Below are 19,767 nucleotides of genomic sequence, written 5' to 3' on the forward strand. Positions count from 1 at the left end.
TCTGAGGCTTGTTGGTTATCAGAGTAGTGCTGGAAAAAAGGCAGCTCCATTTTAGCTCTTAATGTGCCTTAATACTGCATGACCACAAACCATTAGGTTCTTCATTTCATAGGTGATTAATTTCCAGGGAACATATGTTAAGTGAATGAAGTCTATCCCCAGTTTTCCTCCCCAAACAGTTCTCACCAGGCAATGTCAGTGTTTTTTATTTACTGACACAAAAATGAAAAAAAAAACCCCAAAACCCAGAGACATGAAAAATCAGAATAATTTTTTTTTAAACAAAACTAGTTTTAGTCATTAGAGGGAAAACAAATATTTCCCAAAGCTCTGTGAAGAAATATGGTGATGATGAGGAAAAAAATATTGCAGCTAACTTAATGTGAACATGAAATGCATCATCACTGTTCCCTAACTTCTGAAACTGGGTAATGCAGGTTCATAAAATGACTATAACTTCTTAGGTAAAAAACCTTATTTAATCTCCTTTCAAATAAGCAGAAATGCCATTATGTCGCTCCTTTCCTACTTTAAACAGACAGCTCAGTGCTCAGGATCCTCTGTGGGGGCTGATGCTGAGCCCGGGGAGGACAGGGGCAGGATGGGAAAATTGTCTGCCCAGACTCCTGAGAGAATTTGGCTGCCAAGTGTCAACAGGTCTTCACTGACCATCTGTAAACTGAATTTTATTCCCCTCCTCCCCACCCAGGCTTAGGCATCTTCTACACTGGGATGGGTTTTCTTAGGGCAGGATCAGCGATGAATGGACATGGTTATCCAGGATCCTGCCAGCCCCCTGAGCAATGCTGATATTCCATCACAAAACTATTGCCAGGATTCTCTTCATCTTACCTCTACCTTTTCCCTGAAACTTTTCACCTGCTTTAATTCTCCAAAACTTGGTGTTCTTTGAACAAAACCAGGGAAAAAATAGTCTAAGTTTATATTTGACAAATTGTAGATGTGTGTTTGTATGTGTGTCTGTTCAGGGCAGACCTTATTGTGAGGTTTTAGTGCTATCTCCAATATTGTGTAAGGACAGCCCAACAGGGTTTTCAAATTATGTCAGTGCAATTGTTTGAAAAATTATGTACAGCTGAATCTGTCTTTAAAATTCCCTATTTATTGTATAAACTTTCAACAGATGGACCTAAATATCAGTATTGAAGTAATCTATTTCACCTGTCTCTTTAGAGAATTATATGTAAGAGCCATAAGAATGTAAGGGTTATATAAAATTGTATTCACTATTTATGTATTATTGTCTCCAACACATATGTCCTTTCCATATGGGATGTTCTCACTGTACAGAACATGGTTGCTTCTAAGTATAACTCAACAGAAGCACTCAACCTTTGATTTTAAAACTGTGATCATCCCCACTTCAACAGCCCACGTTGGGAGGAGATTCCAGATTGTGGGGGGGGTGGGGGAAATGGCTGCCAATCTGAATGAGGAGGAACGTTGTCAGATGGCAGGGAAGTATTTGTATGAGTTGTATTAACAGAAGCACTGACCTTTACCCACTCCAAAACAAGCCAGATGGGCCTTGGATCACAACACGCGTTTGTCGAGCAGAACTCCTGAATCATCTCAGGCAGTGTTCAAATACAGCCAGGAGAAGCCTGAACACAAAGATCTCCCCTAAAATACAGCCCTGATGCAGCGAAGGCACACGAGGTTTTGAGGTGAATGCTATTCAAACCTTCAAATCCTAGGCACCATTTTGTTGCGTAAATTTTGGCCTATCCATTGTCTGGGATGGAAAACAGATGGGCTGCAGTTTAGCTTTGCAGAAAGAATCCAAATTCAATTCTCTGTCTTGTTGTTAAGAGAGTTAATGCAAGTTGAATAATATGCACTGGCAGCCCCTAAAACCCTCTGTGGTTTTCTTTCTCTTTTCCTTGTCAGGGCTAGGTCATTCTGCATTAAATTTGCATATGGCCACCTTTCTCCCTAGAGTAACTCCAGTGGTTCATCTGACAATATTTCTGGTGGATAAGGGTCCTAAACTTCAGAAACTTTGCCCTCAAAGACAATCCCCATGCTCCTGGCAGCTCCTGCAAGTGAACCAGAGGGACCTGCAGAAGTGAGCAATGGTTTAGCCTGTTTGTTCATTAAACTGATGAGGGGTGATATTCTGGTCCTCTATGACAACACTGATCTTTAACTCAAACAAATTAAACTTTCTTAAGGGAGAGAATACATCGAGTTGTGGATGTTTGTGGCAGGGATATTAATAGAGTCCTCAGGGTGGCAAACAGAACACATTTTAAATGGAATCTAAAAGAGACCAAGGAAGAAAACACCATCTTTCAGGGAAAACAACAACAAAACACCCCAGACAAATTGAGCATGTAAGCTTTGTTGTGAATAGCGTGAGTAGAGCAAAAAAAGTACATTGGGTTTTGCTTGGAGAGTCCGGAGGAGAGGAAGAGCTCATGTGTCAGAAGTCAGAGCTAAGAAAACACCGCAAACGTTGCAGTCTTCTGAGTTTAGGTGATGATGGGATTCAACCTGATAGACTCATTTTGATGCTTCTGAGAGATATGGAAACTCTTTGCCAAAAATATAATTCTGAATTTAGCCAATTAGAAACAAGAGCCTTCTTCCAGCTGTACACTGCTTCCTTGCCATTCCATTGTGGGCACAGAAGCTTACCTGAAGGAAGGACTGGAAAGATTTATCCTGCTTTTGGTTTTCTGACCTGCCTGACTCTCTGCTCAGCAGTTATGTGCTGAGCTCATGGGGAGCCCTGAAGCACAAGAGGGTTGGGAAAGAACCCAGCAGAGAGCAGATGAAAGTTTTCAAGGGTCTATCACTCTTAAAGAACAATGGGCTCATGAGAGAAAGAGATTTTAAGAGCTGCAAGGTAACATTTGAAGTCAGCAGGGATCTGGATTCCTTCAAATGTTGCACTCTCAACAGACCTGCAGGGCCTGTCAATGGAGCTGGTCCCTGCCACCAGGGTGTAGAGCAGCCCTTCCCTGTGGCACAGAAGCCAGCCTACAACCCATGGCTGTGTGTCCCCTGGGCTGTGCTCTGGAGCTGGGTCTCCATCATGGCCATGCAATCAAAGCAGTGGCTGAGGTGAGCATCAAGGCCTGAGTCCCTCTCACTCTCTCACACATACTCAGCTTATCATGTGTGCCTTGCTGGCTTTGATTTCTTGCCCCATAGGACATTGAGCCAATCAGACCAAAAGCAAGCACTTTGCTTGAATCTTTTCTTCTCCCGCTCTTCTCTGAAAGAGTTTTCAAGACAAAGAGTAAAGCTCAGAGAGACCAGGATTGTTGAAAGTGAGCTCCTCCTACTTCCCCTGCTGTCTGGTGTTTCCAGGCAGGCTCCCTTCCTTAGAAATGCTTCTATCCCTCTGTTTCCTGACTCTCCAAATGAAAACATGTTTTTTTTCTGGCTGCAAGGTGGTGGTTTTGGTGGTGTGGTCACAGCACATCATTGTCTTGGAAGATGCAGCTCTGCATTGGCTCACCTCCACTGCTGCCAGGGCAGCCCAGGGGTCCCATCCACTGGGAAGGGAGCCCTGCATCTCTCATCCATCAATGGCTATTGCAGCTTGCGACTCCCAGGGATATTTCATTAATGCTGTCCTCAGAGCGTGCAGCCAGCACAAACTGGGAGCAGAGGATGATGACACCTGTGGGGTGTGAGGGAGGTCACAAGAAAGGAAATTGCCTGGGCTGGTGAAGACAGAGGATTCCAGCAACCCCCACAGCACCAACAAACAGAGCAGCCAGCTGCTCCTGGGTCTGGCTCACCTCTGAACGTGTGGTGGGAAGGGGCCAGGTCTGCAGTGAATCGCTGGCATCTGGCTGCCTACATTGTATGGGAAGGGTTGGTTTAGGCTCTGAGTTTTATAGGTGCACTGGGAGTCTAATGCTCTTTTATTAGCACGACTCCACGCTGACCTCCATGCTAAAAAAAGCAGGGACTTTGATTTCATCTCATAATTCACCAAGGGCAAATAAACAGTCAGAAATTCTACTCTTTCTTTTTCCTCAACTCTCATTAAAACTGTGGTCTCTGTTATTACCATGCAGACATTTTGCACTAGTTTTTTATTACAGTCAAGTACAGATGCCCTTTTTATTTTGAGGCAGAGTTAATAGCAAAGGGTTCTTTTGCTAAAGATTATCTGCTATGGCTGAGAGCAATAATCTCCTTGGAATATTCTGGGTTATGCACAGCTTTTAATTCTTTAAAGAGTTGTTGGTAAATAGCTTGTGAACACTGTTATCTCACTTGAAAAGCAGCCAGCAGACTTCTGAACGTGCTTGTCCACTTCTCCCTCACACAGCCACTGATCCAGGGTCAGGAACCTGAGGCTGCTGATGCAAAAGGCACATAATGGATTTAATTTAAGGGATTTTACAATGAACCATGGGGCACAGCACAAGCCATGCCCCATGTCCATTTTTTTTGTGCTGCTGCAGCTGTTTGCCCTCTAGGATGGCTCTGTGCTCTGTAGGATGGCTCTGTGTCATGTAGGATGGTCCTTTTCTCTCTAGGATGGCTCTGTGCTCTGTAGGATATCTCTGTGGTCTGTAAGATGGCTCTGTGCTATGTAGGATGGCTCTGTGTCATCTAGGATGGCTCTGTAGGATATCTCTGTGTCATGTAGGATGGCCCTGTTCTCTGTAAGATGGCTCTGTGCTATGTAGGATGGCTCTGTGTCATCTAGGATGGCTCTGTAGGATATCTCTGTGTCATGTAGGATGGCCCTGTTCTCTGTAGGATGGCTCTGTGCTCTGTAGGATATCTCTGTGCTCTGTAGGATACCCCTGTGCTCTGTAGGATGGCTCTGTGCTTTGTAGGATATCCCTGTGCTCTGTAGGATGGCTCTGTGTCTTGTGGGAGGGTGCTGGTCTTGCTGGTCTCACTTGGAGGTGGCATAGGAAAGGGGAGGCGAGGACAGCCAGAAAGCAAAAGAGACCCTGTTTTTGATCTGTGTGCTGGAAGTGCCCAAGGCCAGGCTGGGCAAGGGCTCTGAGCCCTGGTCGAGTGAAATGTGTCCCTGGCCACAGCATGGGGTGGGGATGGGATCATTTGATACAGTGGCTGGACAGTCAAGGCTGACCTTGCTGGAGATTTATAGTGTCTCTCAATACAACAAATTTCTGCTGATTTTTTCCTTAGTTTTTCAAAATATTGAAAAGTAGCTCCTATGTCTTTATATTTTTTGTTTTTACTCTTACTGCAGTTGTGTATTTTTACTTATGTGAGTGAAATAGTAAGCTCCCTTTGGGTGGCCATGGGAAAAAATCTGCCTTTCTGCCTATTTATAGTGGGGGACTTCAAAGTTGTTGGAGGAATTTTTGTCATGAAAGGAATGGTTTGTGACACCAGGCACTCCAGAGTAGTCTGCAGTGCAGTGGCAGCCTCGGTGGACACACAGAGTGTCCATATTGCTTCATTCTATGATGTTTAAACACAATGTGACACAGCAGCCTCCAGGAGTGTGGGACCACTTGGATTGCCGCAGTGCTAGCTCATTACACTGACTGTCCTGAGTGCTACCATTTACTCACAGTAGTAAACAGTGTGCTGGAGCATGTACACAGGATCCAGGCTCTACGAAATGATATCATTATGAGAACTGAACCATCCTGAGAGACTGTGCTGGAGCATTGTATTAAGCCACAGAAATGGTCAGTTCTTGGATGTCAGGAGACTTTCCAAGGTTTTTTACCCAGATAAAACTCTGATAGAAATGAAATATCTGAGATTAACCATGATTCATTAGTGAACAAAACTGCAGAACTTGGGGGCCATTCAGTACCTGAGCTCCTGTAAGACTCCTAGCAAGGGTGAAGGATAGCTGGCTGAGTACAGCTTTTGAAGCGTAGATTTCTGCTAAATCAGTGGACAAGATTTATCAAATTTTCAGTAATTTCCCAGGGCTTCTGCCAGCCCCCACAAACAGCTACTCTTTCATTCATTCTGTGCTAGAGACACATTACAGGAGAGCAAATAATGTTCTCTGGGATTTTACACTTAAAGGCATCCGACTTTCCATTTTAGAAAGTAAAGAATGTAAACAACCGTTTTGTTTCTATGTCTGGCCAATGAACAGCAGGTCTAGAATCAATAACAGAAAATGTTCCTGAAAGGCCCAGCAGACCTCAAAGAGATAATGTGAATTGTCCATTAACAGTAAGCCATTATGGAACTTATTAAGTGAAGCCTTGGGACTGTCATAGAGCCTAAAGGTTGACATAAATTTTTCATACACATTGAACTTTGCTAAATGTGCTTGCATTTGATTAATGATGACTTTCTCCAGTGCGCTAATAAGAAGAAGGAAAATGTGAGCTGGGGCTGCAGCAGGGAGAATGGGCTCCTACAAGGAAGGGCAGTGTTGGCAGCAGGAGAACAATGGGCCTTTCTAGAGATGCCCTGACCAGCAGGAGGGAGTTTATTACTCCTTCAAAAACTGCTCCTTACCACCCAGAGAAAGGGCACTGAGCACAGCACGAAAACCAATTTTGTAATTGTGGAAGTAAAATCATCATAGCTCCAAAACACTGGTGGAAAAATTCACCTCCCAGCCCCCTAAAGCACTCATATATAACAAAGAAAAACCAAAACCCCACCCTCAGCCCCTAAAGCCTTCATATATCACACAGAACAATACAGAAGAGCTTCATATTCAGCAAGAGAGAGGAGTGGTGTGTCTGCAAGTCCTGCTGGAGACAGAACTGCAGGAAATTTGCCTTGACAGCCAATGCAGTGAGTCACGGACTCGTGGAATGATTTAGGTTGGAAAAGAAGACAGCAACAACAAAACAAAGCCTTCACTTGCAGCTAGGTCTGGACAACAGCATATGGATTTGTTCAGTTAAAATAAACATGTTTTTCCCTTGTGTGGAAGTAGAACAAAAAGGGAAAGCAATCAGCAACCTCAGTCCAAAGCAGTCACAAAGTTCAAGACTCTTTCACTAACCACCAAAAATGCAAGGCATGCCCTAAATTTCAATTAAAATTGAATTCTCAAAAAAACTACAGGGTACATTTTTGGGATTATTTTTAACTTTCAAATTTTAAAGTTGCTAAGGGCCAAACTTTTAAGCTTTTGTTTTATTTTAAAAGAGCACCCCTTTGAACAAGAGTCTGCCAAACAGCCATAGCAAAGAAGACTCAAGATAAAGTCTTCTCCTAGCTTAAATAGCTGAGCAATCAGGTATTGTTCCTGATTTTACAAACATAAATAGAAGAAGAAATGCAGAAAAAAAGAGATGAGGCTGGCTATTCCATCTTCTGGCAGCATGGGGTAGAAGACAATAATTGTTTCCCCATCACCATCAGCTATAAATTTGCCACTCCAGAGCAGTTTTCCAGCCATGGAATGCTTTACCCACAAACTTGGTGGGTGTACCAGCTGTTGCTCTTCTCTGTGCAGTTATGAACTACTGCAAATGGACTAAACAAGTACAGAAAACAAAATGTGGGGTGGGGAGGGGGAATATCAGGTTTTGAGTTTGACAGTTAAGAGAACTCACAAGGACTTTGAAAATCTCAGCTTCAGTTCCCTTCCCCGGATAATATTTATTAAAAAACCACAAACCAGCTTCACCGGGAAGTCTGAAAGACTCTTGAGAAAGACTTTTGCCTGACCTCAAAGGAGTTCTGAGAGTCATCACAGTCCAAGCAAGTTTTTCCCTCTTTCTCTCCTCTTTCTCTCTCTCTTTCTTGTTTTCTTTCCACGGGGAAGCATGAAGTGCTCTGTACCCTCCGCAGACCACCCCCCCAGCCATGGATCAGGAGCTGTCCCTAACGTGCACATCCCCCCCAGCAGGAGAAGGAGGTCTAGGACATCAGCAGAGTCCCCTGTGTGCACACACACATGAAGTTCCCTTGGCAGGGCTACTGCAGCTTCTGCCCCTTGCTCTGTGGGACAGGGCAGGACACCCACTGCCCTGGATGTGGATGTGGGATTTGCAGCTCATTAAGGGAGGGAGTACAGAGATCTAGAGTTGGTGAGCAGGCAAGGCCCAAGATGCAGAAAAACAAGAAAAACATTTTTCAAATTGCTATGAATCCATGAACCGGAGTGGGCTAAAATTGTTCTATGGCTTGGGTAATTGTAGCCAGTCCAGCTCAGTCAGGTTTGAAAGGGCCTTTCTTATCAAACACAGAGATCAGTGACAATAAATAATGGAAAACTTGGGCACTTGAATGCAGGGAATAGAACTGGGTCAAGATGGTTGATCTTAGGCTTAGGCTATAAGAGTGAAACAATAATAGAGCTCCACAGACCTGCAGCTCACTCCCTGAAAAACTCACTCAGTCCCATTCCCAAGCCATTCCTTTTGCTTTTCTCTTTCTCTTTTCTTTTTCTTTTTCTTTTTCTTTTTCTTTTTCTTTTTCTTTTTCTTTTTCTTTTTCTTTTTCTTTTTCTTTTTCTTCTTTTTCTTTTTTTCCTTTTTCCTTTTTTTCCCCTTGCTACAGAATGTGATTCTGATGCCAATTAATCAGTTTTGGTCACAGTAGCTCAGTATTTAGAGCAAAGGCCAAAGGGAAAACTTGCACAAGTCCTACCTGGATTTTTGCTTACTGACCCTTTCATTACAAAAGTAATTCTGACAATGCAGTTGGACAGGGAAGACGTACAAGAATTCCACACTTTCGGTTCCCTAAGATTGTCCCTTTGTGAGCCTTATTTAAATGCTTACTCTTCTCTTTACCTTTGAGCTTACCAGCAGCAACACAGTAAACTTCAGCCTTTTAGTTTGCCAGTCAGTCAACAACATGGAGCCAACAGAACCTACAAGCTCTTTAAAAAGCTTTTCTTGTCTGAGTTGTAGCAGTCTCTGGGGCAGGATCTCCCCCGAGATCACAGAAATGCTGGCAGTGAGCTTGCAAGCTTGTACCCTTGTACCCCTTAACATGGTATCTAAGACTGCTTGACATCCTGGCAGGAACACAGCAGAGGAGATCTGAGAATTCCCAAACAAACCCTCCCCTTCCCTATCAGCAAGTTGGGAGAGCTCCCTTAGCAACCAGCCCTGCACTTGCTTCCCTAATTGCTTCTAGCCAGGAAGAGGAGTGGTGTTCCAAAGCACTGCAGGGACACGGTGGCACCTCAGCCTTCTGCTCTCCTGGTGACACCCAGCTTGACCAGGAGCTGAGCAGTTCTGTCAGCTGCAGCTCCAGATTTGCTCAGCTCACTACAGAATCCCTCTGTCAGGTCAGGTTGTCTGTTACTGATGGTGGTTGGAGGGGCATTGTTGTAGCTCCTCAAATGATCCTCAGGCGAGACTTGCAAGAGGCAAAACTGGCCAAAGCACCACCTTCACTTGCCACCGTCCCCTGCCTTACCTGGCTCAGCCGTGGTGATCCTCCTTGTGGTTAGGGTTTTCTCCAGACCCACTGAGGTTGTAATTAACCTTTCAGTTGTCTTCCATGGATGTGAGGCTCCGTCCTTGGGGAAGGCAGTGCACTAAAGTAACTGGAGTGGGTGAATCCCTTCCCAGGTGCCTCGGATCTTTGGAAATGCTGCAACAGCCTAGGGCCCACAGCATTGCAGAGTGTGTCAGGACTAACCCGGAGCTGCCGTGCTGGGCTGGGTTTTACCAAGCTCAGATTAAAGACCTGAGGCTCCCGTGAGTGCCGCGGTGAAGTTCAAGGCACAGCAATGTCCTGTCCTGGTGCTAGAACACGCTGCTCTTCCAAGGTGCTGCTGGCAGTCCGGAGTGAGGAGAATTCTCAGCATTTCAAGGCTGGCCTTGGCTGAGATTAGCAAGTCTAACTTAAAAGAGCACTATCATAATTGCATGTCCACTGGGAAGGAGAAAAATAATCAAATGAAAAAGGACAAAACCAGCAGGGAAAGAAAATTTATTTCCAAGCATCTACGGAGAGTGCTACAAACAATAGAGACTAAAACTCAAAGCATTTGAAACTATTAAAAAATGTAGTTGACAATGTCCTTCTTAAAAATTAAACATAAAAATGTAGAAAATGCAGTTATTAATTCTAAAACTTGCTCAAAAGTGAAATAAATCCAGATAGCATCAATGAGGATGGAGTCCTACAAATTACCTTTTTTTCTACTTTATTTCAATTTGTTAAATTTCAAAGTGATACTCATTTCTTTTCTCTTTTTTAAAATGTTTATTTAAATTTATAATGGAGAAATGTGCAAATCTAGCAAAATATTCTTTGGATTATAAACAGAGAAAAATCAACAACCAAAGAAATTTGAACCAAATTAATAATAAGCTATAGAATTATATAGAATGCATACAGCTATAATAAAAAATATTACCATAAACATTGTAGAGCAAATCTGCTAATTTAGCAAACCCTGCCTTATAAAACATAGGGATATAATGGGACAAGTGAATATGTTAGGGATGTAGAGCTGAAACATCAGTCATCATTTTAAGGAGTTAAATTTTAATCTAACTACATATATGGAGGGGTTCTTCAGAGAAGCAACACACCAACAAATCAGATTTCCTCTCAGATCAAGCAGTTTGGTACCTGACTGCAAATGAAGGACAGGGTCTGTAAAATGAATGTAGAAAAATTTAGATAATTTTTATTTATTGCCTCTTCCCATATTGCAGCTGCTGATCTCTGACCCTGAACAGCCAGCTATATTAAATTCAGCAGAGGTACAGCTGTACACAGATGCAGAAAGTCTTGATGTGCAGAACATATCCCAGTCCCTTGCTCCTCCGAACTAATACTTAAAAGAAAAAAAAAGTTATAGATCCCTTTTTGGATTAAAAACATGCATTACAAAGAACAATTCTGAAAGCATTCTGTATTTCTGTCATCACAAATTAAAATGTCTCCTTATCTGCAGATGATGCTATTCTACTGGAAATTAGAAGAAAAAAGAAAACCCAAGCAAACCCCCCCCCCCAAAAAAAAAAAACCAAAAAAACAAAACAAAGCAAAAAAAAAAAAGAAATTAGGAATTAAGTACCGGAATCTTAATTACTACTCAGGTAAGGTAATTCAGGTAGAACAGTCCTTAGGGAAGTCACAGATAAACTGGATCAGATTTCAGTCTCTAGAACCTGCAGAAGCTCAGCACCGATACGGAAACTCACAAGGCTGGAGTAAAGCGTAAGCACAGAGTACTCCTGTCCACCCACAAAGTCACTCCTGAAGCCTCGGGAATCCCTAGGTTATAAGATAAATGCATATAACATGGGAAATATTGAAAAATATTACACTTAATTTAATCCAGAAAACACAGTAGGACTATATGATGATCCTTACTGTGTTCTGGGAGCAGCCACAAGCTGTAGATAGAGAGGGTACAAAATGTTCACCAGACGTTACATTTGTTTTAATCTAAAAAACATTTGTAAAATGTACTTGGTTCTTAAATAATCACTTAACAAGGCAACAAACCAACTACAAACACATAATAAATAAGGCTATTAAAAGGTCACAATTGTAGTAAATTAGTCAGAACTATAAATGGGACATTAGAAACACTATGTTTTTCCTCATATGCTTAATAACCAGAACAAGAATTAAAAAAGAATCAGTTTATTTCAAAGTCTGCTTCTTATATTGAAGCACATATTAAAGCAACAGTACAATGTTCATAAAATATACGTGTGATGCTGTAACATTTCTTACATGTCAGAATACTGATATTTGTATGTATACTAAAATAAGAATTTTAAAATTGTACAAATAGATACATTAAAAATGACATAGAAATAGGGCGCCTCCCACCGAACAAGACAGAGTTTTTATATCTGGCATGTATTAGTTTAAGATGAAAGAATAAGCAAAAAGATTTACAAGAATCAGCAGTAACAAGTTTGATGCTCAAGAGACATAATAATTGTACATTGTACTGTACATACATCATATGGGTTTAAGCTGGCTGAATATTATATATTTCAAGTTTAAAAATGCACTACCATATAGAGTGTCCATAGTTTAAGGCGAAATTACAGCTCAGAACTGTTATCTTTTCTAATTTGTGGAAGCTTCTTTGAAATAAAAGATTTAGATGTTCATAACACATAAAAGATTTCCCTTATTTGTAGGTTTGCTTTTAGCATTTTCCTTCATTTAAATATTTCGCATTTCTTAAGTGGGTTTTTTCCTTCAGTGAAGCTGGCAGCCAACTTCCAGATTTGCCTTTTGTAGGAAAAGGTACTTCACAGTATTTACCACTTGCATGTCCTTTTTTATCAAAGGAATCCTCTCTGTCAAACTTAAATGTTTAAATGAGATTTTTCTTGATTTTTAAAAAAATACCTGCTTACATTTCCTCTGGATTCTTCAGAACTTCGGACACAGTTCTTAAGGCCAAATCTTAAACTTTATTGTTAAGAATCATCATCAAAAGTGTCTTTGGAGCCATACAAGTCTGCAAGTTTCTTAAATCGAGGTCCCCAGTTTTGTAGATAGTCGTAGTCCAAGTCAGAATCTGTTGTTGCTGACTCCAAGGAGCTGAGGGACCCAGCCACGGAGCCCCTGCCCTCGTAGCCATAGATCTGGATGGAGTCATAGGGAGGGGCAGTGGGGTCGTTGTCAGCCTCCTGTATCCTGGTGTTGATGAAATCATCCACGTCCACGCTGTTGGGCGTGGGCCGCAGCCCTGGCCTGGGCAGGTACTGGTACTCGGGCTTGATGTCCTTGCGCGGGATGAAGCCATTGATGCCGTCGGGGTTCTGCAGCGTGGCGATGTCAAACGCCTCCGTGTCCTCCTCGCCTCCGCCCTCGTCATCGTATGTGATGATGTTCTCCCGCACGTCTTCCTCCTCAAACACGATCAGGGGCTCTTTCTTCTGCCTCTTCAGGGTTACAAACAGCACCACAATGACTGCGGAAAACAAAACACGGGTTAGGCTGCACTGTCAAACAGCAGCGCCTTTGTAAGTAACTACTGCATCCCCGAGCCCTCGGCTTTTCTTCTGGATTGTTGCAAACTTCTGCATTTTTAGTGCTCCGTGCTAGGTAAAAGCAGCGATGTTTGTACACAGAACTAAACACACTGATCCGAGGCTTTCTGTCTGAGCTGCATGCCAGTGCTCTTACTAATTGCTCATTACTGCAATGCTAATTCAAGGGAAGTGTTTGTGAGGACTCAGGTGCTGCAGAACACTGTGACACTGCCTTTGAGCAGCCCAAGCACATGAATATATGCAACAAAACAAAGATGAATCTTTATCCTCTTCTGTATGCCCAAAGCTTAACTCGATTTCCAGTGTGTCATTTCCATTACAATGAATTTTTTTAAGCAACACCTCCAAAGACATATTTGTTTCACATTCTTACTTCAAATTTCTATAAAATAAAATAAATTAAAAAAGAAACACTACAAAATATTGCAGGGAAATAAGAAAATATTGTGTAATTTTTTTCCAAATCATCAGGAAACATTTTGCGTCACTTTCTTAAAAGCAGGTCTTCCAAGCCACTCATCTGCTTTCAACACAAGATGGGTTTGAGGGAAATAGCTGTCAGGGGCCATTAATCCTGGCTGACCTCAATAAGGAACTTCCCATCCAGGGAAGATCACAAAACTTGGAACTGTATGTCATGACCTCCTTTAAGCAGTGTCTCTGATTAGCTGGCATTAGGCCACAGGAGGACATTCTCTGAGCACATCTATACAAATTCCCTGGTGTTTGCTATTGAAGATATCACAGAAGCACAGAATGGGCTGGGTAGGAAGGGACCTTAAAGCTCACCCAGTGCCACCCTCTGCCATGGACACCTCCCACTGTCCCAGGCTGATCCAGGCCCCAGTGTCCAGCCTGACCTTGGACACTGCCAGGGATCCAGGGGCAGCCCCAGCTGCTCTGGGCACCCTGTGCCAGGGCCTGCCCACCCTCACAGGGAGCAATTCCTAATTCCCAATATCCCACCCAGCCCTGCCCTCTGGCACTGGGAGCCATTCCCTGGGTCCTGTCCCTCCAGCCCTTGGCAATTGTCTGTCTCCATCTTTCCTGCAGCTCCTTCAGGCCCTGCAAGGCCACACTGAGGTCACTCCAAAGCCTTTCACAGCCGGGCAGATCAGCACGCCCTATAAAAATAAAAGCTAAAAAATTCGGATTCATTTCACCATCTTGGAGCTGAGGGCAGGATTACTTTTTTACCACAAGCCCAGATGAGCAGCAAGGCAGGAGCATTTTTCACCTAGGAGAATGACGATGCAGGCCAGGATGGCGATGAGGGCGCCGGTGCTGAGCCCCGCGTTGAGGACGTAGGCCTCGGCGTTGCAGGAGAGCAGCGAGCCGCTGCCGTCACAGCCGCACACGCGGATGCTCAGCGTGTTGGTGCTGCTCAGCGGGGGCACGCCGCCGTCGCTGATGACGATGGGGAGGAGGTACAAATCCTGCTTCTGCCGACTGAACCCTTCCCGTCTGACCAGCACACTCGCTGTGTTATCTGGTTGAAAAAGAGAGAGGATCATTGTCAATTCTTCCACAGTCATCATCTTAGCCAATATTGAAAAGGAAATTATCTCGCTGCCAAGGCTCTCAATTTTCTGGGGCTTTAGCGTCATTTCAGCAATAAACCAGTAGAAAGCGCCACCTTTGTAACGACCTAAGAGCAATCACAGGATTGTATTTAATTCATATAGCACCACACTCAGTTTGAATTCTTTAATTAACACAAGCAACACAGGTAATCTCTGTCTGATAGCACCTTTTAGTATCTGTAACTTTCTGAGAAATTCACAATACTTTTTCAACTACCCAAATGGCTGGACCTTCTTACTGCTGTCTGATCTGGTTTTAGTGTCTCTCCAGAATTAAAGATTTCAATGGAGGGGTAAAACCCATATCTCCCTTTTGTGTTCTTGGAGTCACATCCAAAAGCATGGTAGATGCTGTCCCTAAATGGGCTCTGATGAGACTCCCACTGTAACAAACGCCAATATTTGCTGTGTATGAGCAAATTTGAGCCTTGTTTCAGCAAGAAATGCTGAAGAGTTTTATCAGAATCTGGTTTTCACCCAAACTTCCAAAGCCAGAATTCAGAGAGCTTGATCATACATGCACAGTATGTCTGGTCACATTTTGAATCATGTGGATGTAAGGAAGAGTTAAATCACAGACTCAAAAATGCCCTGGGTTGGAAGGGATCCACAGGGATCCATGAGTCCAACTCCTGGCAGTATTTCTGTAACTGTATTCCCATTGTCCTCACGAGAGGTAACCTGCCATGATACAGGACATTTTGGATGATCCTGCTTACTTCCTCTGGCTAGAGCCTTGGAAAGGGGACAGTGTGAGATGACACCCTGGGCTGAGGCAGCCTGTGCTTCATGCTCTCAGGGGAACACCAACAGGGCTCCCTTGTTGTGCCCCTCCTCTCTCTCTCAGCTCAGCCTAAACCAAAGTTTATAACAGTTGTAAACATCCCAAAGTAAATATAAGTGAAGTAATCATTTCCATGGTTTTCAGACCTTCAAAAGCCAGTTTATATTGAAGATTTATTCCATACAACCTTTCCTGGCTTGCTATGTTCTTTATTTTTCACTGTATAACAGAAAGTGGGGTGGGGAAAGAGGAGTTCTTTTATCTGCTGAGGGGAGGCTGTTCACCTCCAAAGGTACCCACTTTACTGCTGCCTCAGGCTTCTGCAGATTAATCATTTTCCTGTTGAAGAGTCAGCATAAATCCCAGAATTTAATAATGCAAACCATAAAACCTCTCCTAATGATCTAATCACTGCTATTTCCATGGAAATCTGTGAATAAATTATACCTGAAGAGAAGCATTCTTGCCTTGCATTAACCACCCTTGCAGGCAGTGCCCCTGATGTAGGACAAGGTCTGAAACTGCCCCCAAATTTGGTGAATCTAAGGGATGAGGGGATTGCACTGCTTGACTCTCCCAGGAACTTCACCAGACAGGATGAATATTTAAGGTAGGAGCTGTTTGTTACACAGCAAATGAATCCATGCCCCTTATCTGCCCCTGTCCTGCCAGCCCACACCCCTGGTGCCCTGAATGGCCACCTGGGCTTGACACAACTGTTGCTATTGGTGTTGAGTCTCACAAAAACAAGAACTAGGTAGAAAGGAGCTTGTTAACTTCTCCTTTGCACAATGTCACATTTACTAAGGACAGAGACACTGATAAAGATCTGATTGCTTATTACTTGCGACTCTTGGAGGTGTCTTTTGTCTCCCTCAGAGTCCTCCTAATCTCCTGAATGTTTACATGCACCATCTAAACTTTGAGACGCAATTTTTTACAGGACCTTGGTGATATCAATGTCTGCATGACAAAAGCCTTATTTTAGGACTTTAATGGGCTTGTAACAATTCGGTACAAATAGGAATACAACCTCTATTATCTATTAATCTATCAGCTAACTTGAACTAATATATTGATCCAGAATAAAATATTCCCCAGAGTCCTCTAAAATGCACTAAAAAATTCATTTTCTCAATGGGAGAGCCAAGATCTGCTCCATTACATAAAAAACCCACAAAAGGGTACAGATTATTCTTGGAGCAAAAAATATGAACACTAACAGGGGGCTGAGCTACAGCTGCCTCGAGGCTGCAAAGGCAATGTGTAAGGAATGACAATACCATATATTAGTATATATAGTCTTTGGATATGCAGTTTTTTATCATATATTTAATTTTTCTTACCTTTGGTCAGCGGAAGCAGTATTTCTAATTTAAAATAGGAAAAGGATGGCAAATTATTTAGCTGTTATACAGACTGGCCTGGTCCACTGCAGTCACTTACACTAAACAAAACTGATTTGATCCAATGGCTGATTTATCTGTTTTAATGGGAAGCGATTTTTGGTTTAACATAAATTTTTAAAAAGAAAAATCCAATCAACATGCCTGGCTAAAGTTTAAAAAGGACTACAATACATCAAACCTAAAAGGTCATTTTTTAAACTTTTACTGTTTATGTTCACGTCTCACATTTAGAAAAAAACGTAATATCCATTACAAGAAAAAAAACCCCTTTCTTACCTAGATAAAAGATAACATATAATCCTAGCTAATATTCTCATCCTTGCTTTTTTATTATTTTCAAGGCTCAGGAGTAGAACTATAATCCTGGTAAAATGGCATTTTTTAAGCCAACAGAAGTTAAATGTCAATACCAGCTTAAAACTATTACTTAACACATATGGGAGCTACTTGACTGTCAGTCCTAATGAACACAATGGAGGTTAACACAAGAAAGAAAAGAACAATCATCTCAAAGCCATTCCCAAAATATCACATTTTTCCAGCTATTATTGCCTTGGCTCTCCAATATCCAAAGATGTTGCAAGTGAAGATTCCCTGTGCTCTCCATGAAATCTTCACAATTAGAAGCTAAAATTGCATTATTTCTTAGTGATACTTATACTGATCTCCCTGACCTTTGATTTTTGTATTTTTCTCTGGTGATCTTATCGATGATTTCCAATTTTTCCTGTGTGCATGGGCAAATGTAGCTTAGTTTTTGGGGCTTGTTAACACATAGGTTGTGTAAGGAGGATTCTAGATTACAGGAGCTGACTGCAGTGTGAACTTTATCACCTATATCAGGTGTGAGTGCTGATTCAGCCAGAAAATGAAACAACTTCAGGGGTCCAGCTGTCTGAAATCCTTACATTACCAGGAGTGGCAATCACTGTGGATAATACATGGCAAAATCCTGCGACTTGATTGTTTGTTTCAAAATTTTTTTGTTGAAAAAGTGTGAAGCACATGTTTCAATTTAAAAAGTAGACTTCAGTCACTGACTTTCAGGGGCTCACAAGTTTAATTTCAGGCTCTGTAAAGCTCTATCTTGTGAATTTGGGACTGCAGCTGTTCCAGTAATGCCACACTGAGGGAGCCCAAGGAAAGGGCATCTCTGCACAGGACCCAGCAGGGTTAAAAGCAGGAAATCCATTTACTCAAAATCTGCCTCTCTGCTGTGAAGTGCCACGAGCCTCTGCTGCTGTTTTGAAGGCCTGACTTCAGTGGGAGCGGAACTGAGCAGAGCCCGGGCAGCCAGTGCTGTTTGTTTATGAGCTATAATATAAGGAAACAGTGCAGAAGTAATTCTGTGTTTTATCCCAGCGTGGGCTTAGCCATTATCTCGTGTTTTCGATGGGAGATGGGCTCAGCTGAAGACTTGGTAACACAGTGGGCTATTAATAGGATGTAGAACATGATTATGCTTTTTTGGATTACTGCAATATGTGATTACTTTCAGGAGCTGGTAAAAAGAAACTCTATTAAATGATAATTATGAGACTGTATTCACTTTAAAGTTCTGTAATAGGCCCAAACAATGGAGTTTTCATTAACTGTTCTCCACAGTTAATAAAGCCATTTTTCTCTGAAAGTAGCAATTCCCTCTGAAAGCTGTGGCATGGCTTATAGAATACTTTGACTTATAACTGGAAAAACAACTCTGAATGACCATGGACATTATTTGACTTGCAAATGGTAACACACTCTCCCTAAGAAGTTTTTTTATATGGGAGCACACAGAATTTTAACTTTTTTACTTTGTTCTAGTATAACTTACTTAAAAAAAAAACTCACTAGAGTATGTAAATTAATAACATAATTGCACTGAGGATTGAACAAAATGAGGGAAAGAAAGGGTGGAAATGAATGAATTTCCTCAGACTATTCATTTCTCAAAAAGAAAATTATATGGGAAGACTCAATCCCTTAATACTATCTTCTTGAAATAACCTTTTGCATTATTGTCAGGTAGAAACCTTACAGTAAACTGACACCGTAATTTCAACTAAAACACATTTCATCTGAGTTAATTTTGTGAGTAAAAAATTTGCTGCATATGGAAATGAAGGATGAGTGGGATTGGCTGGAGTCAGGAACCATAATACCACTCAGAGTATCTCCACTCTGAGCTGCACCCCCTCTGCTAGATTATAAAATCTAATCTATTTTCAGTTTGATGTGGTGACCATAAAATGTATTTCATAGCAAAACTTGGCCTCTGGGTCTCAACCAAAGAATACATGCTTATTTACTCCTTTCTAAAAATACACCCATGAATTTTTCAAAACTTGTGTTTTACTACTTTAAAGAGAATAAATATATGCCCGGCACTGGCTCCTTTATGAATTGCTTATATATGTACAAGTGTCAAGCACCAGGCAACAGTATTACTTTGATCAGTCAGGAATAACAGAGATTTTGTTTGGGAACTCTGATGATAATTAGACTCCCTTCAGATGAAGAGAGCGAGAGAGATAAAGTGTGCCTCAACAGAGCAGTTTTTACTGAAATCATATATCTGGAGTGTGTTGCCTTTTGTATTTCTGGCACTCTTGGATTCATTATTTAAGCCAGTTCAACCAAGTTTTACTTTTCAGAAAACAGTCAAGTTTCTTTCAAATATTAAAGCTTGCCAATCAAAACCAATTCCTTAGAAGCTGAAACAGTTTTTGCCCTGTGAAGGGAAATAAAAAATGAATGCTGAGTCAGAATATAATTGAATAAATTGAATAAATACATATAATGGCCAAACCTGTCTTTTTTTTTTTTTTTTTTTTTTTCAGTTTGCCCACTTCCTCTGGCTCCCTCAGCCTCTGGCAAGTTCAGGTCACTGATGTTATTATGTTCTGATCAATTGAATTTTGACACTCACCCAGGCCTGACGATCGTTGCTTAGAAATTTCTTACATCTTGCCATCAATCTGAATGCAAAGCTCTACTTTATTTTGTGACTAAGAAACTGGCAAAGGGATCAGGATCCCAGGTCCTGAGAAATCCAGCACAGGTAAGTTCCACAGCACAAGTCTCTGTTTCATTTCCTGCACTGG

General features: G+C 42.0%; 1 protein-coding gene across 2 annotated transcripts in view; it reads right to left on the reverse strand.

The window, feature by feature from the left end:
• Nucleotides 1–11,513: 11,513 nt before the first annotated feature.
• Nucleotides 11,514–19,767, reverse strand: part of CDH11 (cadherin 11) — an 83,114-nt gene continuing 74,860 nt past the window's right edge. The window contains exons 12-13 of one of the 2 annotated variants that reach the window (XM_059857745.1): nucleotides 14,143–14,394; nucleotides 11,514–12,823 (exon numbers count right to left, since the gene is read on the reverse strand). In XM_059857745.1, coding sequence (XP_059713728.1) covers nucleotides 12,327–12,823; nucleotides 14,143–14,394 — 749 coding nt within the window. In that variant the 3' untranslated portion in view covers nucleotides 11,514–12,326. The other variant, XM_059857746.1, reaches the window with a different exon arrangement.

The sequence above is a fragment of the Haemorhous mexicanus genome, chromosome 12 (assembly GCF_027477595.1).
Source record: "Haemorhous mexicanus isolate bHaeMex1 chromosome 12, bHaeMex1.pri, whole genome shotgun sequence".
Taxonomy (NCBI): domain Eukaryota; kingdom Metazoa; phylum Chordata; class Aves; order Passeriformes; family Fringillidae; genus Haemorhous; species Haemorhous mexicanus.